General features: G+C 50.1%; 1 protein-coding gene across 1 annotated transcript in view; it reads right to left on the bottom strand.

Moving 5' to 3' along the window:
- LOC133362109 (hemicentin-1-like) overlaps window positions 1-25,929 on the bottom strand; it is an 85,630-nt gene that overhangs the window by 44,961 nt on the left and 14,740 nt on the right. The window contains exons 4-6 of the mRNA XM_061581070.1: window positions 21,778-22,049; window positions 19,307-19,874; window positions 9,540-9,604 (exon numbers count right to left, since the gene is read on the bottom strand). Coding sequence (XP_061437054.1) covers window positions 9,540-9,604; window positions 19,307-19,874; window positions 21,778-22,049 — 905 coding nt within the window. The remainder of the gene's footprint in view (window positions 1-9,539; window positions 9,605-19,306; window positions 19,875-21,777; window positions 22,050-25,929) is intronic.

Genomic DNA, 25,929 nt, shown 5'->3' with positions numbered 1-25,929 from the left:
AGGCAACACTTATTGATTAAAAAGAGCTACGATACAGCAGCACGTAGCGAACCCTAACACTAGAGCAGTGGTTCTTAACCTGGGTTCGATCGAACCCCAGGGGTTCGGTGAGTCAGTCTCAGGGGTTCGGCGGAGGTTAAGACACACACCCGACTCATATGATTGTGCACCAGTAAAAAATATACCTATGTTTTTAATTTGAAAAAATCATATTTTATTTTTACAATTAAGAAGGGTTCGGTGAATGCGCAAATGAACTGGTGGGGTTCGGTACCTCCAAAAAGGTTAAGAACCACTGTACTAGAGGATGTGTTCCTCAGCGAACGTTCCTCGTGAGCTCCTACTACACCCCTCTATCTCAGACCATCCTAGTGGAGGTTAACTGACCTGGCCCAGTTTCGGCTCAGGTCCGACCCTCAGCCACACGAGTCTGGCCCTCACAAGGACACAGACCTCGCTGCTCTGAGGTCGCCCCTGGCTTGCCCTGCTCGGCTCTTACAAGTGTAGAGCCGTTGTAGAGCCGTTGTAGCCGTTGTAGACGGCCGGATTTAGACTTGCCGCGGATGGCAAACAAACACAATGGGCGTGGCTACATCGGGACGCGAAGACGGTGTTTACTGCGACGTCCGCGTTGTTATCCTGGGGGGCTATTGCGGAGCTGGGATCCCCCACAGCCCCACCCCTCAAGGGGGGATGGCTATTTAAGGTGGCGAGCCGGACGGCTCGGGGTCTAGTGTTAAGCTGTAACCAGTGAAGAAAGAAGACTCGCTAGACAGGCCCTGGAACTCCCTGGGATCGCTGCCCTTTTCAGGGCCGACCAGGCAAGCCAGCGGCGTGGCCCTAAGAGCCCAGGACCGACGCTCTTCTAAGAGCCGGACTGGGTATTCCGGGTGCCGTAACCTAGCTGTAAGCTAGCTGTGAGTCAGGCTGTTGTGTTCCGTAATGTAGACGGGTGAAGGGGCCGATACCCCTTCAAGTACTGTAAGTTGCCTGTTACTCGCTGGTGTTAATAAACAAGCGTGTGCCTCCAACTACGTTGTCAAGTCTCCGGGAACCTTACTACATCTGGTGTCGGAAGTGGTTCTACAAGGATGGAGACACGACGGACAACTCCTACCAGAGAGACGGGGCGGAGGAAACCTCGGCTGACTTTGAGCCAGAAATGGCTGAGGGCGGACTCGAGCAGCAGGGGCCAAGTCCACCCACACCGCAACGTCAAGACGAGTGGGAACCGTCGTCTGAAGGACTGTGGCTGGCCCACTCTCGACTGGCAGAATTGCTCTATGCTGCAGCCACCACACTGGAACAGATTACCCGACTGGGGACGGGAGGAGCTGCACGGGGCGATGGCGGCCAACATACAATGCCGTTTCCCGCCATTTCCAGAGACGCTGAGTTTGGAGTTCCCGCCATAAGTACAGTGCAGGCTGACGGCGAGGCGGGGCTACGTCACGTGGCCGATACTCACCAACCACAAGCCACGTCGGCAGCGGCGGACAACAAAACGTCACCACAGCAACCGCCGTTGCCACGCGCCCAGCCCGCCAAAGCTGCACGGAGTGACGGAGAGCGTTTTTCGCCTACGGACGCTGCGCTGCAACAGCGACTGCCACCTCTCAAGGAATTCGTGGGAGGAGAAGGCGACTGGGGTGGCTTCCGGAGGCGCTTCCTCGCCCATCAAGAGATGGCGAAATGGACCGATGACGAGGCGTTGCGTGCGCTGCCGGCGATGCTTGACAGCGATGCCCTCGCCACTCTCACCTCGGCACCAAGGGCGAAGCGCGCCACGCTGCAAATGGCGCTGCAACTCCTCGCCGCGGTCTATGGACCACCCTCGGACTGTCGCCAGCTGTTTTACGATCGCCAGCGGGGCGCCAAGGAGTCGCCCCTGGCGTACCGCACGGCTCTCCTGGCCCTGGCGAAAACGGCTTTTCCACGGATGGACGAGGATGGGGTGGACGCCATGGTCACGGAAAAGCTACTGCTGCTGGCCGATGATTTGGACATCGTCGTCTTGGCTGAGGACGACGCAAAAATGTGTTCGTTGACGGCCGCCCGGCACATCCATGTCAACCTGCTGGCCCAACGTCGGAAGGCCAGCAAAGCGAAGGCCAGCCATACCGTGGCTGCATCCGCCCTCCCAGCGGAAGACATCTGCGCTGTGGATCGCCCGACGGAGTGGAGGTCCGGAGTACGGCCAGCTCGGGACGGACCGAGCCGCCGGGATCAGCCCAAGCCATCAGCAACACTCACGCGCTGCTACAACTGTGGCCTCCAGGGCCATGTGGCGTCAGGATGCCGGGCTCCTCGGCAGCGTGGTGCGACGCCTCGCCAGGACGTCGCGCCTCGACCCAAGTCTCCCCAGCAAAATCCGGCGAGTCGTGGCACCCCACATGGTTGGCCCACACGCACACCTGCCACTCACTCACACACCGCAACGAACGGGGGTCAGAAATTATCCATTGTCACGCCAAAACGTACCTCCGTCGGGTGTGCGGTCCAACCGACCCAGTGGTCCGAGTTGGCTCATCGTGTTGTTGCCGCGTCGTCGGGGTCGTCGGTTGTTGTGGGACATATTGATGGGGTCGAGGTACGGGTCTTGATTGATACGGGAGCATCGGCGACTATTGTGTCTGATTTGATTTACAACATTCTCCCCATTCAAAGTCGTCCCTTGCTCCCTGTTGATGTCCCATGTTACGCTGCTAACGGGGGTTCGTTGGGCATTATCGGACAGATCCGCGCGCAAATTTGTATTGGGGACATTAAATTATCCGGCCTGATATTGGTCTCCTCCTCGCTGGCGGTTCCGTGCCTGTTGGGGACGGATTTCTTGGCCAAAATGCCCATTCGTATACTAATCGACCAAGGATGCATTGAACTTCCGTCGGGGCGAGGTATGGCCTTTTTGTCATCCCCCGCTACCACTGTCCGTACGGCGTTTGCGACGGTACCGGCGCTGGTCGCGAGGACGGTACGTGTACCGCCGGGAGCTCAAATGCTCGTACCTCTTAGGCTGCGCCGACCGTTTGGGGAGGGCGTCGGGGATCGGGGGGTTCTGTTGGGACCATCGAGGGCCGAGGTCAACGGACCCGACTTGGTAGCGGCCCAGACCCTGGTCAAAGGGGACGAGGACCCCTTCATCGCGGTCTTCAATGTGGGGTCGCGAACGGCCGTGGTTCCTCAGGGGACCGTGCTCGCGCACGCGACGCCGGTGCCTCGGGAGGAACCGGTTGTTGCTCAGGTGAGCGCCGGTTCGCCCTCGCTACCACATTCGGATTGTGATGAGGGGTGGCTCGATGCGCTTTGCGCGGGATCGGTGGACCTGTCCGGTCCACAGCGTGAGAGGCTTCGAGTCCTCCTTCGCGAATTTTCAGACGTTTTTAGTCTAAATAAATACGATATTGGCTGTACTAAATTGCTGAAACACCATATTGACACGGGTGACAGCGCGCCAATCCGCCAAAATCCATTTCGGTTAAGTCCCGCCGAAAAGGAGCATGTTAAATCGGCTGTAGACGACATGCTAGCTGCGGATATCATATCCCCTTCCAGCAGCCCTTGGGGCGCGCCGATCGTTCTGGTTAAAAAACACGACGGATCATTGCGCTTTTGTGTGGATTTCCGTCGGCTTAACAAAATTTCTGTAGCCGACGCATACCCGCTTCCCCGGATGGACGAATCGCTTGATGCCCTGGCAGGGGCGCGATTCTTCTCCACATTGGATTTATTGTCCGGGTTCTGGCAGCTGCCTCTGGATGACGAATCCAAACCGAAAACTGCTTTCCGTACGCCACAGGGCCTTTTCCAATTTAATCGCTTGCCGATGGGATTACATTCCGCGCCGGCAACTTTTAAGCGATTAATGGAATTGGTTCTGGCTGGCTTGCAGTGGGAATCGTGTCTGATTTACCTAGACGATGTCATCGTCTTTAGTAGAACATTCGATTAACACCTCCAGAGGTTGCGTGCCGTTTTTCTCAAAATGCGGGCTGCTAATTTGAAGTTCAAGCCCCAGAAGTGTTTCTTGCTCCGCGAATCGGTGCGCTATCCGGGTCACATTGTGGGCCGTTCAGGCATTGCCACTGATCCCGCCAAAACGAAATGTGTTCGCTCCTGGTCGACTCCCACCTCGGTAGGTGAGGTCAGGAGTTTCATCGGATTCGCATCATACTACCGCCGGTTTGTCACTGATTTCGCTACCATTGCGAAACCCTTACATGCCTTGACATCTAAGGGGGTCAAATTTCATTGGGGTGAGGAGGAAGACGCCGCTTTTCACTCGCTCCGGGACGCCCTAGTCGGGGCTCCGCCATTGAGTTACCCGGATTTTACAAAACCCTTCTTGCTCGATACAGACGCAAGCAACACGGGCATCGGAGGCGTTCTCTCCCAGGTTATTGGGGGCGTGGAACATGTGGTTGCGTACGGCAGTCGGGTGTTGTCTCCGGCGGAGCAAAGATACTGCGTTACCCGTAGGGAACTATTGGCAATCGTGTACTTCATTCAACAATACCGCCCATATCTGTACGGTCGGCGGTTCACCGTCCGCATAGATCAGGGGTCCTCAAACTACGGCCCGCGGGCCACATGCGGCCCGCCGAGAACATTTATCCGGCCCGCCGGGTGTTTTTTCCGCCGCTGCCTGTCTGTTACTTTTTTTCTACATGAGAAGGACGGTCATTGGTGGAAGAGGGAGAGGGGGCGGAGTTCCCCCCAATCAGACTGCATTGATGGGCAGTGCAGTCTGTATGTCTCTGTGTGGGCAAAGTTATTGCTGGTATATTGTTTTTGTAGCGCTGTATATATATTGGTATTTTACTAATAGCAATTTTGACTCCCTAGGAAACAATGATGTCAAGAAAGAGAAAAATTGACTCGGAGTGTAGGATATTCAAAGAACAGTGGACTTATGATTACTTTTTCATGCAGTACAAGGAAAGAGCTGTGTGTCTGATATGCCAGAATATAGTGTCTGTGTTCAAAGAATACAATTTACATCGACACTATGAAACTCAACATAAAGATAAATATGATTGTTTGGTCGGAGAAGTGAGAAAAGATAAAATATTAAAACTGAGAAATACATTAGCAACTCAGCAAAATACTTTTGTAAAGCAGAAGCAGCTAAATATTTCATCACTGCAAGCAAGTTTTCAAGTTGCCAAGCTAATAGCGTGCACTGGCAGACCATTCGTGGAGGGAGAATTTGTTAAAGAATGCCTTCTTTCTGTTGCCAAAGAGATGTGTCCAGAGAAGGCCGATTTATTTAGTACAGTGAGTCTTTCAGGACCTACAATTACACGGAGGATTGAAGAAATGGGAGACAATTTGCATCAGCATTTGCAAAACTCCACAAAAAAACTTTCCTATTTTTCCTTGGCACTCGACGAAAGCAATGATGTTCGTGATTCTGCACAACTTCTAATTTTTATTCGTGGGACGAATGACTATTTCGAAGTCACAGAAGAGCTTGCTGCACTTGCAAAGCATCAAAGGAACAACTATAGGAGAGGATATCTTTCGATTTAAAGCTTTCGTGCCTGCAGGGATTCATCTTCTTGGTTCTTTCGGTAAAGTCACATAGAAGGGAAGTAATAAAATAATAAAAGTAAAAGATAATAAAATAATTCTCACGACGTTTCGGTCACAACGCAAGCAGCCGTCCTCAGGTGAAAACCAGGTCTGTTGGGGAGACAGCGTCTGAATGAAACAGCACACGAGCTTGGAGCATATATAAGCTGGGTTGGAAACGGGGGAAAGAGCGCCTTGACAAAATAATTTGCATATCAAGAGGAATTTAGCATATGTATGGGAAATGCAGGAATGTTATTAGTACTACATATGCAGCACGGGCTTATGTAGTACTAATCACATTCCTGCATTTCCCATACATATGCTAAATTCCTCTTGATATGCTAATTATTTTGTCAAGGCGCTCTTTCCCCCGTTTCCAACCCAGCTTATATATGCTCCAAGCTCGTGTGCTGTTTCATTCAGACGCTGTCTCCCCGACAGACCTGGTTTTCACCTGAGGATGGCTGCTTGCGTTGTGGCCGAAACGTCGTGAGAATTATTTTATTATGTTTTATTTTTATTATTTTATTACTTTCCTTCTACGTGACTTTACCGAAAGAACCAAGAAGAGAGGATATCTATGAAAAGGTTTGCCAAACTGTGAATGGTTTGGAGCTGAACTGGGCTAAACTAGCCAGTGTGACAACTGATGGTGCTCCTAGCATGGTGGGGTCTAAGAAAGGAGTAATTTCTCGCATTAACCAAGAGATGGACAAACATAACCATTCTCATCCAATAGCCATACACTGCCTCATCCACCAACAAGCGCTGTGTAGTAAATCACTGAAGTGGGACTCTGTTATGAAATTTGTGGTATCTTGTGTTAACTTCATTAGAGCTCATGCACTAAACCACAGACAATTTCAGGAATTTCTGTTTGAGCTAAATGTTGACTATGAAGATGTTCTGTATCACACAGAAGTCCGTTGGCTGAGTCGAGGGAGAGTTTTGAAACGTTTCTATGACTTACTTCCACAGATTACAGCTTTTCTGCTTTAAAAAAACAAAGAAGTACCAGAGCTCAATGATGCAGAATGGAAATGGCACCTTGCCTTTCTGACAGATGTAACAGAGCTACTCAACAGTTTCAATGTGCAACTTCAAGGAAAGGGGAAGCTCATCTGTGATATGCAATCACATGTCAAAGCATTTGAAGTAAAATTAGGCCTCATCAAACAAGTGAAGGAGGAAAACTTCTGCCATCTCCCCACAACTCAAAATCTGTTAGCGGAAAAACCATTGGTTGCATTCCCAAACAAAACATGTGTGGATTCACTGGAAAAATTGCAAAAGGAGTTACAATTTGGATTTAAAGAGCTTCATCTCCATGAACAGGACATACAGCTTTTCCGTAACCCATTTTCTATTGACATTGAAAATGTGGATACAATTTACCAAATGGAACTGGCTGAACTGCAGAATTGTGACTCTCTAAAAGACGCATTCAAGTCAAGCAGCCTTCATAATTTCTATGCATCTCTCCCCTCTGAGACATATCCTCATCTCAGGAACCATGCACTCAAAATGGTAACCATCTTTGGCAGCACTTATGTCTGTGAACAAATTTTTTCCAGAATGAAACATTTGAAATCTCCAACCAGATCTAGACTAACGGATGCACACTTGCATCACTTGTTACGACTAGCAGTGACAAATATGGAACCGGACATTGACCATCTCATTAGCCAAAAGCAGGCCCATAGTTCCCATTGAAATACTGGCAAGTTTGTTGATTTAACTTTACTTGTTCTTCATTTTAAATATTGTATTTGTTCCCGTTTTGTTTCTTCACTTCAAAATAAGATATATGCAGTGTGCATAGGAATTTGTTCATAGTTTTTTTTTACTATAGTCCGGCCCTCCAACGGTCTGAGGGACAGTGAACTGGCCCCCTGTTTAAAAAGTTTGAGGACCCCTGGCATAGATCATGCGGCGCTGCAGTATGCTTTGCGGGTTCAACAGCCATCGGGACAATTGTCTCGATGGTTGGAAATCCTTCAGGATTTCGATTTTGCGACTACCTATCGTAAGGGCACTCGCCACACCAATGCGGACGCTCTGTCCCGGTTACCACCCACTTCTGAGTGCGCTTGCCTGCTGGGTTCGTGGCGTTGCAGACCTCCGAATGTCAGCTCTAATTCGGTTTTAGCAGCCGCCGCCGATGCGCCTTCCGTTGCCGGTCCTATCGAGCAAGAAGGGAGGGATTCCTTGCTGGGGTTGTCGGTTGCGGAGTGGGGGCGCCTCCAAATGGAGGACACCTCCCTCCTCGCTTTGCGCCGTCGCGTCGGGGGAATCGTGTGGGGGGGTGAAAATGTCGACGCGTGGTCAGAACTAGAATGAACGGAGGGAGAGGCCACGCTGAAGCGGGGTCCAGGCTGCCACGTGGCCGCGCGTGTCTCTCTCTCTCTATCCCTCTCACGCTGCCTGTCAGCAGCGTGGAGGAGTGTTGTAATGAAAGACAAATAAAGACCGGATTCCAGAAGTCGCTTCTACGACCTTTATTACAATAGCAATGATGTAAATTATTTCCAGATAAAAAGACTCACAGGATCCTCCCCGAATATGGTTTGGCACCACAGTCCTGCCCAACTGAGTGCCCGGAGAAAATCCACCACAGTTACGAGGTGGTGCCACTCAGCACCGTCATCTCCTGACCATCTCTGGCATCCCCATGCCAACAACACCTGGTGGTGGTACCTGGTGGTCACTCATCCAACTACCGACCAGGCTCAATGCTGCTTAGCTTTTTAGGCAACGATCACAATTATTCCGACACTTATTAATTATCTACACTATGGGAACCTCATTTGCCAATAAAAATATGATAATTGTTTTTTTACCCTTCTATCTGGCAACAAAACCTGCAGTCATAATACAAACAAAAGACATAACTCTGATAATGTGCACTGTCCTTGAAGTTGATTGGTCCACACCTTTTGGCGTCATCTGGTCCAACCCATGTGAGACTAGGCTCTAAGGAAAGCTGTCTCGGGTGTGGACCAATCAACTTCAAGGACAGTGCACATTATCAGAGTTATGTCTTTTGTTTGTATTATGACTGCAGGTATTGTGGTCTATGCAAACATGACTCCTTGTAAAAAGGTGTCAGTTTTGTTGCCAGATAGAAGGGTAAATAACCAATTATCAACTTATTAATTAGTCGCAACAAATTAAACATTATTTGAATGTTTGGCTGAAAATCAGAGGATCTCCTGGTGATCACTGGCATGCTGTATGAGGGGATGGACCTTTGACTCTGTCGTGAATATGTTTTAACACGATTCCAAGGACTCTTTTAGGACAAAGTTGACCTCATGGAGGGCCAGTAAACGTTCCAAAACCGGTGTACATGGCCGGGAATAAATCCCAAGTTGTGATAAGCACTACTACTCATTCGGACGCTGTCTTTCCGACAGACCTGTTCTTCACCTGAGGACGGCTGCTTGCGTTGTGGCCGAAACGTCGTGAGAATTTAATATTTTATTTTTATTATTTTATTATTTCCCTTCTACGAGACTTTACCGAAAGAACCAATAAGATGAATCCCTGCAGTCACGAAAGCTTTAAATCGAAATCTTAAAGTGACTATGTGACTATGTGCAAACTGAAAATCCAGGGGAAAAAACAGCAAAAATTCCAGAAAAAAATGCACCGTACACACCAACACTGTGTAGAAAAATCCCAGTGGGATGCAAGTCAAACAACAACAACCAAAAGACAAATTTAGATTAAGGCCATCAGTCTAACTCCGTACTACAAGAAACAAACATGGCCAAATCAAAAAACTTTTCGAAATCATCAAAATAAAGCCATTAAAGCAATGAAACAGTGATCATAGGAACTGTGACCGAATTTTCACAATAAACGACATAAACAACACCAAACCCTGCAGCCATAACTGGCTGCATGAGCCTGCACTCATACAGTACCAATATCCGTAGGTGGTCATTTTGTTTTCTTACCCCTTCAGGTGGTGAGGCAATCCAGCCAGGCTCCCCCAGTGCGCTCTTTGAGTCGAGGATATTGACTGCAGGAGACAAGGCGCAACATTCAGCCCCGAACAGCTGGTCGTCACAACGTGGGGATGTGCAGAGCCGCGAGGCCGGGGAGACACATCAAGTCAAACACAATGAGAGTCACATGTTTTTACTGGTAGGAACCTCTTGGTTACACCAGCCCACAGGAGATTATTGTGTCCGCCGTGCAAAGAGGGGCTGGGTAGGGGCTGGGTGGGGAAGGGCTGGGTGGGTAGGGGCTGGGTGGGGAGGGGCTGGGTAGGGAGGGTGGGGCTGGGTGGGGAGGTGCTGGGTGGGTAGGGGCTGGGTGGGGAGGGGCTGGGTGGGTAGGGGCTGGGTGGGGAGGGGCTGGGTGGGGAAGGTGGGGCTGGGTGGGGCTGGGTGGGTAGGGGTTGGGAGGGTAGGGGCTGGGTGGGGAGGGGCTGGGTGGGGAAGTTGGGGCTGGGTGGGGAAGGTGGGGCTGGGTGGGGAGGGGCTGGGTGGGTAGGGGTTGGGAGGGTAGGGGCTGGGTGGGGAGGGGCTGGGTGGGGAAGGTGGGGCTGGGTGGGGAGGGTGGGGCTGGGAGGGTTGGGGCTGGGTGGGAAAAGGCTGGTCACCCCGTGGTGCCCTTATCAACGTTGAACCTACTCACACCGGCTTGTGCCCGCCCTCACAGTCGGGCATATTTGCGGAATACACCACGCCGCCGTTGACCCTGCAGGCCATTGAGCGAGCAACCCGACGTTCCTACCAGCTCCCTCCGCAGCAGCAGGACGATGTGTTTGTTGGTGAAGTGTGCGAGTGAACACTCTGCGACAGCAATGGCACAATGGCCATGCATTTTCCCCGACTCTACTCAAGGTAAACCAAGCGAGTGGGGTCATCTGTCAGAGAATACCAATGGGAAATGTCGTTGTATCGCTGACATCGTATTCTCTGGATTATAAGACCCCCCCCCTGCCCCCTGCATATTTACAATTTCTTATTTTCAGTAGCATTTTATATTCTCGAGAATACGGTGTTAATATACAAAATGAGGCTAAAATGTGAAGTATTTTATTTTCCATCATTGACATGAAACTTTTTTTATCTCACTGAACCAGTTATCTGCTTACAGGCACATTGGACTCAACACAAACTCCCTCTGCAACTACCGTGGATGGGCCCTACCAGGCTCCAGGAGACAACTTGAAATTCCAAAAAGGCCCCGTGGATGTTGTTGAAATCGTAGAGGGATTTCTCTTCGTAATGTTTTGCCTCCGAAACGTCGTGAATTATTATTTTATTTCTATTATTTTTTTATTTTTCACCTACGTGACTTTACCGAAAAAGCCTAAGAATATGAATCCTTGCAGTCACGAAAGCTTCACATCTAGAATATATCAATTCAAGTTTAAAAGTTCATGTACTAGGTGTAGCCCTGTGAACCATTCGGCTATTGAATCGGGTGCAATCGCAAAAAACAAAAAAACTAAAACATGAACAAAAAACATCTCAAAGTGAATATGTAACTGAGTGCAAACAGAAAATCCAAGAAAAGACAGCAAAATATTACAGAAAAAGCACCGTACACCAACGCTGTGTGCAAACATCCCAGTGGGATGCAAGTCAAACAACAACCACAAGACAGCTTAGATTAAGGCCATCAGTCTAACTCTGTACTACAACAAACAAACATGGCCAAACCAATACACTTTTCGAAAATCACCAAAATCAAGCCATGAAAGCAATGAAACAGTGATCACAGGAACTGTGACCGAACTTTCCACAACAAACGACGTAAACAACACGTACAGAAGTTGGCGGTGTCTCTCTCTCCTCTCTCTCTCTCCACGTGCCCCGTCACATTCACGATGAAAGACGCGGAGCCGGCAAAGAGCGATGATGCTTGAGCCCCCCACCCCACCCCGCCCCCCACTCGCCTCGTTACCTTCGTGAGCGACGCAGACGGCGAGGAGAGACCCCAGAAAACTGGCGCTTTGCAGGAGCGTGGAGGAGACGGATCCAGGCGCCATGAGGCTGATGGATCGTGGTGCTGGTGGATTGTGGAGCTGGTGGATCATGATGCTGGTGGATTGTGGAGCTGGTGGATCGTGGTGCTGATGGATCGTGGAGCTGGTGGATTGTGGAGCTGGTGGATTGTGGAGCTGGTGGATTGTGGAGCTGGTAGATTGTGGTGCTGGTAGATTGTGGTGCTGGTAGATCGCGGTGCTGGTGGATCATGATGCTGATGGATCGTGGAGCTGGTGGATCGTGGAGCTGGTGGATCGTGGTGCTGGTGGATCGTGGATCGTGATGCTGGTAGATCGTAGAGCTGGTGAATCGTGGATCGTGCTGGTGGTGAATAGTGACAACACTGTAACAAAAGCATGTTTTTTTGTCCTTGGGTAGTGAGTAATATTTTCTAATTGCTAATGCCTCAAAAGTACAGAAAGTGGGTTACTATTATTCCCCACAAACTTTGCTTTTGTGACCAGGACACACAAAGTCCTGGTCACAAAAGCAAAGTTTGTGGGGAATGATAATTGCCACTTTCTATCCATTTTAGGCATAGCCAATTAAAACATAACACTACCCGGGGACAAACATCGTGTTGCAGTTTTGATTTAAAGCTTTCGTGACTGCAGGGATTCACATTCTTTGTTCTTTCGGTAAAGTCACGTAGAAGGGAAATAATAAAATAATAAAACATGAACCAATATTTTTTATATTTTTTATATTATATTTATTATATATTTATGTTATTGTTTACGACACACTTAGGGGCCGTCCATAAATGACGTCACGCACCTGGGGGGGTCAGACATTTGTGACGATGTGTGATGAGGAGGAGGGGGGAGTGAGAAATGTGACGTCACATCAAAATGCGCAACTTTAAATGAATATGGGATTGTTATAACAACACTAATTGTCATGACAACTCTCCTACAACATCAGAGTGCAGCGCCACATTAAATATGCACAATGACAATGACAACAGTTTAAAGCCATTTGAAACATTTTTTTTCAAAATGGAGGGGGGGGGGCAGAGCTTTGTGACGTCATATTTGAGGTGGGGGGGGTCTGACTTTTTGTGACGCCGTGTGACGAGGGGGGAGGGTCAAAAATCGTCCAAAATCGCGTGACGTCATTTATGGACGGCCCCTTAGGCACCATACTGTTCTTACGTGAGCATAGAAAATCCCATGGCGTCACTTGTTGTCGACCACGTGGTGTTCCGGCCAGGCGCTAGAGGCGTCACCCCATTGGTGGATGACGACACAGACCTCGCCTCGGGTATAAAGACCCTCCCCCACTCGGCCACGTGATTCAGATGCTTGGAGCGGCAGTGGAGCTGAGCACAAACATCACCCAGCAGTGCAGAGTGGAGCTGGGGACGACTTCTGTAAGTGGTAGATGAGGCATTCACTCGAGGCTGTGTTGTCAGATACGTGTTGTTGTAGTTGAGTATAACATTTATTAAGTATTTTTTTTCATTCTTCACCTGAGGACGGCTGCTTGCGTTGTGGCCGAAACGTCGTGAGAATTATTTTATTATGTTTTATTTTTATTATTTCCCTTCTACGTGACTTTACCGAAAGAACCAAGAAGATGAATCCCTGCAGTCACGAAAGCTTTAAATCGAAATGTATTAAATAACACATCTGGGTCGTTTGTTAGCCCATTACTCTATAATAAAGGGGGGTATTTTGGTTTAGATTGCATTACCTTTTATGGATGATGTTGATATAGCGAAAACATACGTGTTAAACTCACCCACTAATAGCTCACATTTTTTGCAGAGGTTTTTTAAAAATGTATATTAAATATTAGAATACTCTTAGTTCTTTCGGTAAAGTCACGTAGGTAAAAAATTTAAATTTAAATGTAAAAAAAATAAAATAATAAAAATCACGACGTTTCGGAGGCAACACAAGTCTCCGTCATCAGGTGGGACCGTCGTGATTTTTATTTTATTTTTTATAAATTTTAATTTCATTTTTTACCAAAGTTCCTGTACCTGACACCATGGCAATCATTGAAGACTTGGTTCATCAAGGACTGAATGCTGGGGTACCCCCCCTGGTGAGACACTGCTTAACCAATACATACTTCACCTGGAATGGAACTTTCTACAAGCAAACTGAGGGCACCCCGATGGGCTCCCCCCTATCTCCGGTTGTAGCCAACATCTTCATGGAGAAATTTGAGACTGACGCCATCCAGACTGCCACTCTACGCCCGACCTTATGGAAGAGGTACGTAGATGACACTTTTGTCATCTGGCCACATGGCCGGCCTGCTCTAAACCAATTTCTCGACCACATCAATTCCATACACCCAGCCATCAGATTCACCATGGAAGTCGAAAAAGATGGCAAGCTACCCTTTTTGGATGTCCTAATTAAAAGGAGACCTGATGGTTCAATGAGCCACTCTGTCTACAGGAAAGCCACCCATACGGATGCTTACCTAAAACCGGATTCCCACCACCATCCATCCCAGAAGAATTCCCTCATCAAGACTCTATACCATAGAGCCCAATGTATTTCCGACCAGGATCACATTGCCAGTGAACTCAAACACGTACGCCAAGCTCCTAAGGCTAATGGTTACTCCGACTACACAATCCGCAAGGCAATCACTCCAACCATCAAGAAGAATCCTGTTGAGGAGCCTTTCAAGACCATCACCTTACCCTACATTGCTGGGGTCACAAAAAAGATCTCCAAAATCCTGATTAAACACAAGATCCAGGTCCGATTCAACACAGTACATAAAATCCATGATCTGGTCCCGTCTGTAAAACATGCGGTTCCAGACATACAGTACCCTGGCGTCTACAAACTAAGTTTCCTCTGTGGTAGCAGTTACATTGGAGAAACCAAACGACATGTCTCGGACCGCATCCATGAACATAAAGCAGACCTGAAACACGGTAGGACAAACACCTCAGCCGTGGCAGATCACTGTTACAATTCAGTGGGCTCACATGACATTGACTTCTCCAAGACAGAGGTTATCTGCAAGCCAACTGGCTATCATGAGAGATTCGTTCATGAGGCTATCCACATATACAAACACAGAGACAATTTCAACCGAGAAGATGGATTCTGGCTTAGCAATCATTGGAAGGACGTAATAAACCATTTCGGATCTTAACTGATTGTGTTCACATTTACAGTGACTTTCAGACCGCGTTCCACTCACTGGCATTGTATTCTCCGCAGGGATTGGATTCTTTGCTCCGCTGCAAGTTTTCCCCCCCACTATTCACCCATTGACACGACGGTCAATGGTACAGTGTATAATAACAAATAGTATAACATTTATATGCTTAATACAATGTACAAAGTAATATATAGTATCGTAATTTTATAGTAAATATATAGCATTGTGATACACTTTAAGGTGGGTAGAATAATACATAGTGTTACATTAAAACGACGTAAAATTGTAATATATTACTTACTGTTAGTAACTCAGCTTATTGTAGAGTATAGTAAGTATACTAATGATGCTATGTAGTTTATACTTTAGTTGTTCATGCAGTTTACACTTTAGTTTTTTTTACGTTGTTGTTTAACTGCAGCTACATACTATTAACATTCCTTTCCTTTGTTAATGCTACCCCCCTTCCCCCTCCCTTTGATGCTGCTAATCCTGCATAATGCACGGGCATAATATTAACTTGAAACCCCTCCATCCACCTCCTACGCATTTTTCATATGCTAAATTCCTCTTGATATGCAAATTATGTTGTTAAGGCGCTCTTCTTCCCACCTCCCCCCCTCCAACCCAGCTTATATATACGCTCCTAGCTTGGTGGTGTTTCATTCTTCACCTGAGGACGGCTGCTTGCGTTGTGGCCGAAACGTCGTGAGAATTATATTATTTTGTTATGTTTTGTTTTTATTATTTTATTACTTCCCTTCTACGTGACTTTACCGAAAGAACCGAGAAGATGAATCCCTGCAGTCACGAAAGCTTTAAATCGAAATTTAACCGCCTCTACGGGGAGGATTTCCACATAACTTTGAGATCCTTCAACAAGCTCCGGGATAAGAAGGCTCAGCTAATCGAGTCTCTCACCTTTCTGAAGAGATGCCGCGACTCTAAGGTAATACCAAACGCATTTACACTAACATCTGCTGCTGTAACTTCTTCTAATGCTAAACGAATTCTGTCTAGAACTAGCTTAGCTCTTATCTCAGAGAAAATCAGACTTACGCGCACCGATCTAGATCAGTTAGACAAGACACTCTACAAATCACACTTATCTTTGAGTGCAACAATGTCCGCATCGGATTGGGAACATGTAGAAAAAATGACTGCCTCGTCAGCTGCCGCTATGTCGACCAAATGTAAGGACAACTTGATTTCCAAATTCAACCGCCTCTCAAACAAGGAACCGGACCCACACATTAAAAAGCTAGATGTTAACAAAGTCGTAATTAATCGCAGTAACAGTTCTATTTCTGAAGGTCTGAAATCCGTTTTAGCTAAAGGACTAAACTTTGCAGTCACACCTAGACACATACCAGTTAATGATATAATTGCTAGAGTAGATGTAGCTCTCAAGGGCCTGAGTCCCATCGCTGCAGACGTAGCAAGATCTGAAATCTCTGCAACTCTCAAAAATGCAAAGATGCCAGCTAGCAACATCAGCAAAGATGAGCGTTATGAATTAGCTCAATTAAAAAAGAGGGATGACATTGTCATCCTCTCAGCCGACAAAGGCAATGCCACTGTCATCATGGACAAAACAGAATACAACAACAAAATCCAAGAACTACTCAACGATGGCAGCTATACAAAAATAAAAAGAGACCCCACCAACAGCCTCGTCTCTAAAACCAAGCAAATCATTTCTGATTCAACCGCATTAATTGATCAGACCAAACAGTTCTCGTTGAAACCTTCTGCAGCCAGGCCACCAAGATTATACGGCTTGCCAAATATACATAAAGATACACCTCTTCGTCCCATTGTCTCTACTATCAACTCCCCCACCTATAAACTGGCTCGTTTTTTGTCTGAAATCCTACGGCCTTTCACTGGAAAAACCACCTCTGCGGTACTAAACTCTACTGACCTGGTATCGACAATCAAGGGGATTGCCCTGTCCCCAGACGACCTGCTTATCAGTTTTGATGTGGTTTCCTTATTCACCAAAGTTCCTGTACCTGACACCATCGCAATCATTGAAGACTTGGTCCATCAAGGACTGAATGCTGGGGTACCCCCCTGGTGAGACACTGCTTAACCAATACATACTTCACCTGGAATGGAACTTTCTACAAGCAAACTGAGGGCACCCCAATGGGCTCCCCCCTATCTCCGGTTGTAGCCAACATCTTCATGGAGAAATTTGAGACTGACGCCATCCAGACTGCCACTCTACGCCCGACCTTATGAAAGATGTACGTAGATGACACTTTTGTCATCTGGCCACATGGCCGACCTGCTCTAAACCAATTTCTCGACCACATCAATTCCATACACCCAGCCATCAGATTTACCACGGAAGTCCAAAAAGATGGCAAGCTACCCTTTTTGGATGTCCTAATTAAAAGGAGACCTGATGGTTCAATGAGCCACTCTGTCTACAGGAAAGCCACCCATATGGATGCTTACCTAAAACCGGATTCCCACCACAATCCATCCCCAGAAGAATTCCCTCATCAAGACTCTATACCATAGAGCCCAATGCATTTCCGACCAGGATCACATTGCCAGTGAACTCAAACACGTACACCAAGCTCTTAAGGCTAATGGTTACTCCGACTACACAATCCGCAAGGCCATCACTCCAACCATCAAGAAGAATCCTGTTGAGGAGCCTTTCAAGACCATCACCTTACCCTACATTGCTGGGGTCACAAAAAAGATCTCCAAAATCCTGATTAAACACAAGATCCAGGTCCGATTCAACACAGTACATAAAATCCATGATCTGGTCCCGTCTGTAAAAGATGTGGTTCCAGACATAAAGTACCCTGGCGTCTACAAACTAAGTTGCCTCTGTGGTAGCAGTTACATTGGAGAAACCAAACGACATGTCTCGGACCGCATCCATGAACATAAAGCAGACCTGAAACACGGTAGGACAAACACCTCAGCCGTGGCAGATCACTGTTACAATTCAGTGGGCTCACATGACATTGACTTCTCCAAGACAGAGGTTGTCTGCAAGCCAACTGGCTATCATGAGACATTCGTTCATGAGGCTATCCACATATACAAACACAGAGACAATTTCAACCGAGAAGATGGATTCTGGCTTAGCAATCATTGGAAGGACGTAATAAACCATTTAGGATCTTAACTGATTGTGTTCACATTTACGGTGACTTTCAGACTGCGTTCCACTCACTGGCATTGTATTCTCCGCAGGGAATGGATTCTTTGCTCCGCTGCAAGTTTTCCCCCCCACTATTCACCCATTGACACGACGGTCAATGGTACAGTGTATAATAACAAATAGTATAACATTTATATGCTTAATAGCTCAACGAAGTGGCTCATTGTCACGTGGAGATTTATAGCAGCCAAACACTCTGAACGCGTTGATGTTGATTCTAAATGTGGAGGGAAACACCAAAGAACACGAAGAAGAATCCACACAACCAGAGAGAACACTCCAAATATACAGCAGGCATCAGGGTTGATTTCGAACCCATGCCCCAATTTAAGAGTTTTACTCTTACGAGGTCACCCTGAGTGAAGTTGCTGCACACAGAAAACAAGACGAGGCGGTGATGGGAGCGACTTGAGAGCCCTGCGTCGTTTAGACGATTAGTGCCACGAAGAAAAACTGCCCACGGCGATGGATAACAATCGTCTGTAGTTGGCCTCATGCGGCTGTGTGCCTTGTGAAGTGAAGCCACAGGCCACAGATGGGTCCTACCTCTGGTTCAAAAGGTATTCCTACCCTCTGGTCAGTTTTGAACGAGCAGCTGGATTTAATCACTCACTCTGAATGGAATTACACTGTCCTGTGCGATAGACTTGTCCCCGCCATAGGAAGGTGGAATTCCCACCGCTGGCTCAGGGTTGTAAGCGGGAGATGAGCGCACATGCCTCAACGCTCTTTCTGAGCAGGAAAATCACTTTTGAGTCGTTGTGACGAATGTGAATGCAATAGCGAGTGTCTGTTGACAACCAACTAAACTCCCTTCTCTATGCTTGCAAATTGTGCACCGCTCTAATGGAATATCTGTGCTGGTTTGAAACATGCAGGCTGGCCTGCTTACAATCGATGTTGGGTTTAACCAGGCTGGATTGTGTGAGGAGCTCACAGATCCTTGAAAGATCCGGACACAGTCCCGTCGCTGAGCTCCTCCGGCAGGCAAGGCTCCATTGGCTGGGTCATGTAGCCCGCATGCCCAGCCACCTCGTACCCAAATCCATGCGACCACAGGGAAAGCGACACCGCAAACTGCAAATATACAGGCATTGTCGGGGTCAGGATCGAACCCACGACCTCCTGTACACCAGGTGAGGTAGTTAACATCTCACCACGGAGAGAGAGAGAGAGACAAGCAAACCCCAAATATACAACAGCAGGCATCAGGGTCGGAATCGAACCAACGACCTGCTGTATACCAGGCGAGGTGGTCAACATCTCACCACGGAGAGAGACACGCAAACCCCAAATATACAGCAACAGGCGTCAGGGTCGGGATCGAACCCACGACCTCCCCCCACTCCTCCAACCCACCCCCACGCCGCCGCCTCACCCTTCCGCTCACCTGCAGTGGGATCCAGCGGGGCGAAGTGCAGCGTGTAGCGCAGCACGTGGTGGTTGTTCCACACGTAGAGGGCGCCGTCGTGCGGGTTGTACTGCACCGACGTGATGAACTGGAACGGGTTGGGGAACGGGATGGAGACGCGTGCATCCCGTCGCGAGTTGGTGTCGTACACGTAATCGATGCGGTCGCTCGTCCCCCCCCCCACCCCTCCTCCTCCTGCGGTGCCGTTCGCCGCTCCGTCGCCGTCATCCTCGTAAGTGGAGCGCAGGACGTAGAGGACGCCGCACGCCATGAAGGCGTCGGAGGCCGAGCGCTTGTCGTAGGCCGTCTCAAAGGAGGCCTCGACGCGCAGCGTGTACGGGTTGAAGCGGCTCACTACCACGCGCCCCTCGTTCTGCTCCGTGGCGTAGATGACCCACAGGCCGTTCTCGTCGGCCGCCAGGTCGATGTCGGACTTGCCGCCCCAGCGGTAGGGCGACGTGTCGTAGTAGTTGGCGTTGGGGACGACCGCCTCGCCGCTCTTGACACGCGTGCCCAGGTCGAACTTGACGATTCTGCGCGTTCGCTCCTGCGAGGGGGAGGTCAGGTGAGCGTGTGTGTGTGTGTCGGAGAGGTGGGTGAGTGTGTGAGGGAGAGGGAGGGAGAGGCGGTGGGGAGAGGAAAGGTGAGAGTGAGAGAGGAGAGTGGGAGTGTGTGCGTGTATGAGTGGGTGAAGGTGTGAGTGTGAAACATCCGGGCGTGGTGGTGTTGGCCACAGCACCCCCTCGTACGCTGCGCCGGCCATCATAGGTGCTGCTCAATGGCCCGCGATCACAAATCACTATTTAACTCGATCAAAAAGTAACCTGCAGCGCCACACCTATTACCATCGTTAGGGGAAAGAACGATGATCCAATCTCAGACCCCCAGGAACAGGTTTGCAGATTTGCTGAGCATTTCTGAGGTCATGGAGGAGGGGAAATCCCTCAGCCTGGAAAACATCATGGGACAAAGTGCGGATGACCTTGCTGAGGCTGCGGTGCCTCAAATATTGGAGGAGGAATTCACCCCCTGTGAGTGGCTGGCTGAGGTGCCATCCATTGAGGAAGTACTGAAGGCGATCCAGAGTCTGAGACCAGGAAAGGCACAGATCATCTCCCAAGCGAAATGCTTAGGGAAGGTGGCGTTTGTGCACAGACTACCCTATATGACATCATAACAACAGTCGGGACCACTGGACGGATTCCGCAGGATTGGAAGGATGCCCTGGTGGTCCCCCTCTTTAAGAAGGGGGACCGCACAGACTGTAACAACTACAGGGGCATCTCACTCCTCAGTGTGCCGGGAAAGGTCTTGGCAAGGATTATTCAACATCGCCTTGCTAGGCACGCTGAGGAGAGGCTTGCGGAGCCCCAATGTGGTTTCATGAAAGGGCGGTCCTACACAGATGCCATATTTTCTGTCCGTCTACTACAGCAGAAGTGTAGGGAATTCCAACAAGACCTACATCTCTGCTTCATTGACCTGGTCAAGGCCTATGATACCATCAGTAGGCCTGGGCTCTGGGTTGTTCTTCGTGCTTTCGGAGTGCCTGACCCTCTGCTCACGCTCATTAAGGACCTTCATGATGGTGAGCTGGCCCGGGTAAAACTACGTGGCCAGGAGTCAGAGCCATTCCCTGTACACCTTGGGGTGCGACAGGGATGTCCTCTGGCTCCAACATGATTTAACATCTATTTCGACCACGTAGTTCGTGAAGCCTTCACTAGCTGTACCGGAGGAATTTCCATCTGGTACAGATACAATGGGAGGCTGATCGATGCCCGGGTGCGGTCAAGGTATAGACCCCTATTGGTCAACCATGTTATGTATGCCGATGCTCTGGTGATTGCTGCTCACTCAGAGGTGGAGTTGGAGGCACTGCTGCTGAACCTGGAACTTGCCACTAAAAGGTGGGACCTTACCATCAGCCCCACCAAAACCAAGCACCTGCCTGGGTATTTTGTACCATCGGACAATCCACTCCCATAACTCACAATCGGTGATGCGGCAGTTGTGTAGAGAGTGGAGAGTTTCCCATACCTGGCCAGTGTGCTCATGACCGGCTCCAGCTTAACAGCAGAGGTCTCACTCCAAATCAGTCGAGCGTCATTATCTTTTCATCGGCTGCATTACGCTGTGTGGAAGCTACCTGGTCTCTCGCTCCGCATGAAGCTTCAGGTCTTCTCGGCCACGGTAATTTCCTCCCTTCTCTACGCTTGCGAAACGTGCACCCCCCTAATGGAACATCTTCGCCGGTTAAAAACATTTAGGCTCCCTATTGGTCAACCACGTTATGTATGCCGACGACCTGGCAATTGCAGCTCACCACACAAAATGAGAGCTCAACCAATTGGCTTATCACGTGGCGACGTAACAGCAGCCAATCGCTCTAAATGCGCGTGGATTCTAAATCAAGTGGCCAACATCTCTCCGCCGCGCCGGGCACCGACCTTGTTAAAGAACACGGCTCCGTCGTACACCACGAAGCCCGTGCCGTCCACTCGGTGCGGCAGCTGGTAGTTGGTGAGCGGCAGCCTGGCCGCGATGTCCTGGAGGGAGGCGTATTCCACGAGCCTCTTGGTGCGGTAGGGCATCCACGGCATGAAGTACACCTTGCCGTCGGCACGCAGCGGGTCGCGGCACCACGAGCCGGCCTTCTGCTTCGCCTGCAGGAGGTGCAAGGCCTCGCCAACAAGGCGGATGCTGCCCGGGCAGGGGAAGACTGCCACGGGGAACGGACGAACGAACGGATGGACGGACAGTCGGGTCAAGCATCATTCGCGGCTGCTCCCTAGTCGATATACTATAAAAGGCCAACTGAGCTATGTAACTCTTTTGCAGAAGCAACCTCGCCGCACACAATGGCAGCTCAATGAAAGTGACTTATCACGTGGAAATGTACAGCGGTGTCCGAGTACTCGAAACACGCGACGTCGATTCTAAACGCGGAGGGAAAAACTGGAGGACCCGGAGAGCACTCCACACGACCGCGGGGGGAGAACATGCAAGCTTCCAAGTGTAATAAAAGACTCGGACGCTTCTCTCTGTCCTGTGTCCTTTATTTGGGTTCGATCTCTTTTCCCTCACGGCACTCCCCCTTACTCTTCGCTCTGCAGCCCCAGGCTGCTACCGCTCACGTAGCCCACTTCACAGCACTCCCCTATATACTCTTCGCTCGGCAGCCCCCAGGCTGCTGTCGCTCACGTAGCCCACTCCCTCCTTGCAGACCCGCTGCTGTCTCGTCGTGCAGACCCCCCCCCGCTGCTCAACTCCACCCTTGCAGACCCGCTGCTCTCTCTGCAGCCTGCTCGCTGCTCCTCCAGCCCCGGGGTCGGTCACCGCTGGCCGACGGTGCTGATCCTCGAGGTCTGTGTGTGTGGCGATCTCGCCACACTCTCTCTTCCCCACTCCACCCTGCGTGGCCTTACACTTTCCCCAGTCTCCGATCACTCCCTACTGCTTCCGGTTTCTCCCCTTATAACCCTGAACCCTGTCCCCCACGTGACGTAACTCCTCCCCCCATGATGTCACTTCCGGAAGGTCGTTTACGCCCGCATTACACCACCCTCCCCCGTAGAGAAAATCCAGCCGACCTCGGCTGAACACAACTCCAACAATAATGCGAGCGAACACGACCGTATACAAAAAAACAAAAAGGACACAGAACACACAATATTATATCGAAGAACAAGAACACAACACAATATTTAACGAAATGTGAGGGATTTTGAGCGGGTGCGGGTCGCCGGACCGTCCCGGACGGTCGGCGGCCCTCCCGCCGAACGAGAACGTGGCAGGGTCTTAAGAGCGACAGGTTGAAGTACGTCTGTCGTTATTGGAAGCCTGGCAACGTCCCGGTCCCCCAATCTTGCCGGCGCAGCATCAGGGGCGTCCCGAAATCGCGTCCGCGGCGGGGTTGGAAGGGCTGCGGGCCTCAAAGGTTCCGCAGCCGTGTTAGGCGCACCCCGAGCTGAGTCGTCTTTCCCCTGCCACGTTACAGCCGGCTCGTCTGTAAAAGGCACAACAGGCGCTCTTGCAAGGTCAGCAGGCACAGGCAAAGGCGCGTTGGCAGCAACAGACCCCGGCAAGGCAATCTCAGGAGATGACGCATCAGGTCGAGGGGCCACGTATGGTTTCAACCGAGATGTGTGGACGAACCAACGCCGAGATCCAAACCGAACACGCGCCGACTGTGGGTTGGGAACCTCAATGAGGCGAACCGGGCCCTGCCATGGTTTGTGTAACTTAGGAGAGGTACCTGGCCGCACCTATGGACAATGAAGCCAGGCCAGGTCCCCCGGTTTCCAGGGGCATTCCCCTTTTGAACGGCGCGCACACCTCTCATTCCGAGCCTGGGCTTTGGCCGTAGCCACGCGGGCCCCTTCCCGCGCCACAGTGACTCGGCGAACGGTGTCCTGAATATAGTCAGGCAGAGGCTTGGCAGGTCCCCTCATTCCGGTTCCCAACTGTTCATTAATCGGCGGTACGTTTTCACGACCGTACATAAGAAAAAACGGCGAATATCCTGTAGCCGCGTGCGGCGTCATTCGGTACGCAGAAAGCACCCCAGGGATATGCAAATCCCAATCCGATTGTTTTTCACTAACTGTATGGCACAACATGGTGGACAGAGTCCTATTTAGCCGTTCCACCATACCATCCGTTTGCGGGTGGTAGGGAGATGTCCGAATTTTCTTTGTTCCAAGAGCCGCACACACCTCCCCCAACAATTTAGACGAAAAATTCCGGCCTTGGTCCGTAAGGAGTCTCTCCGGCGCCCCCTTGTCCATAACATACCCAAAAAGAAAGGCGTCTGTGATAGACGCCGCTGACTGGTCAGGCAAGGGCCAGGCCATCGGCCAGCGGGAGAGGTACTCCACCCCTACCAGCAAATATTTATTTCCCCTAGCGGATGGCGGAAAGGGTCCCAAAATATCTAATGCCACCAACTCATTAACTCGAGACACTTGAATAGATTGTATAGGCAGCACATATGGATGTTTAGGTGGCTTACGGCGGGCACAATCGGGACACGCACGAACGTGTCCGACGACATTTGTCGTCATGCCGTGCCAATAGTAATCTCGCTGCAGCGTCAATAGGGTCTTCTGCACTCCCAGATGTAAAAGCGTGTCACAATGCAGAGTTCTAATCAATTCGTACCGCAATGATGCCGGTACAACAAGACGCCAGCGTTCCTGTATCCCTTCCCTCCACATCAGCAAGCCATCACGGAGAGCAGTTTCCGGCACACCCCCCTCTCCCTTCACTGGCCGCTTACGTAATGTCACCAAAGAATCATCCAACATTTGTTCGCGGATCCACACGGACCTCGGAAGATGTAAAATGCCATCAGCCGGTCCCCCATCAGCCGGCCCCAGCTCAAGCGGAGCTTCAGGCACCTCGACTGCCAACGCGACAGGCTGAGGGGGGTGCTGAATCGGGCCACACCTATGCGTCCCCGACGCACACGCGCAAGGGGATCGCTGCGGCAGCCTGGAAAGTGCGTCCGCATTAGCGTGACGCACTCCCTTCCGATGGTGAATTTGGAAGGAAAATTCCTGCAGCGTGTCCAACCACCGCGCCAGCTGGCCGGATGGTTGGTCCATTTTAAGCGCATACTGCAAGGCCGCGTGATCCGTGCGAACAATAAACGAACGACCGTACAAGTACGGTCGAAATTGGCGGAGAAAAAAAACAATAGCCAAAAGTTCCCTGCGTGTGACGCAATAGCGGGTCTCAGCTGGAGACAAAACCCGGCTACCATACGCCACCACGCGTTCCACACCACCCTTGGACTGAGACAACACCGCCCCAATACCCGTGTCACTCGCGTCCGTATCCAGAATAAAGGGATGTTCAAAATCCGGATAGTCCAACGTCGGCGCCGTAGCCAATAGATCGCGTAGGCTTCGAAACGCCGCCTCCTCTGGCGGTCCCCAAGCAAATTTATGTCCTTTTCCCGTAAGGAGATGCAAGGGCCTCGCGATCGTAGAAAAGTTTGGAACAAACCTCCGATAGTATGAGGCGAACCCCAAAAACCGACGCACATCCCCCACCGTGGCAGGGGTTGGCCAGTCACGGACGCACGCAGTCTTGTCCGGATCCGTGGCCACCCCATCCACACTGACGATGTGCCCCAGGTAACGCACGGAGTGTTGCAGTAGGTGACATTTCTTAGGCTTAAATTTCAAATTAGCAGAGCGCATCCTGGTGAACACAGCCTCCAACCGCGATAAATGCTCGTCAAATGTGCGGCTGAAGACGATAACATCGTCTAGATATATAAGACACGTCTCCCACTGCAACCCCGTTAATACCAACTCCATTAACCTCTGAAAAGTGGCAGGGGCCGCATTCAGCCCCATCGGAAGGCAGTTAAATTGGAATAACCCCTGCGGCGTACGGAAAGCTGTTTTTTCTCGCGAGGACTCATCAAGGGGAAGCTGCCAGAAGCCCGAAGAGAGATCTAGCGTCGAGAAAAACTTCGCCCCCGACAAGGCATCGAGAGAGTCGTCCATATGCGGCAGGGGATATGCATCTGCTACCGACACTTTATTTAATTTACTAAAATCAACACAAAATCTCAATTTGCCATCTTT

The sequence above is a fragment of the Lethenteron reissneri genome, unplaced genomic scaffold (genome assembly GCF_015708825.2).
Source record: "Lethenteron reissneri isolate LAM-NWPU_2019-01 unplaced genomic scaffold, ASM1570882v1 scaffold_1373, whole genome shotgun sequence".
In the NCBI taxonomy this organism is placed as follows: domain Eukaryota; kingdom Metazoa; phylum Chordata; class Hyperoartia; order Petromyzontiformes; family Petromyzontidae; genus Lethenteron; species Lethenteron reissneri.
This window is presented reverse-complemented; position numbering and strand designations above follow the sequence as displayed.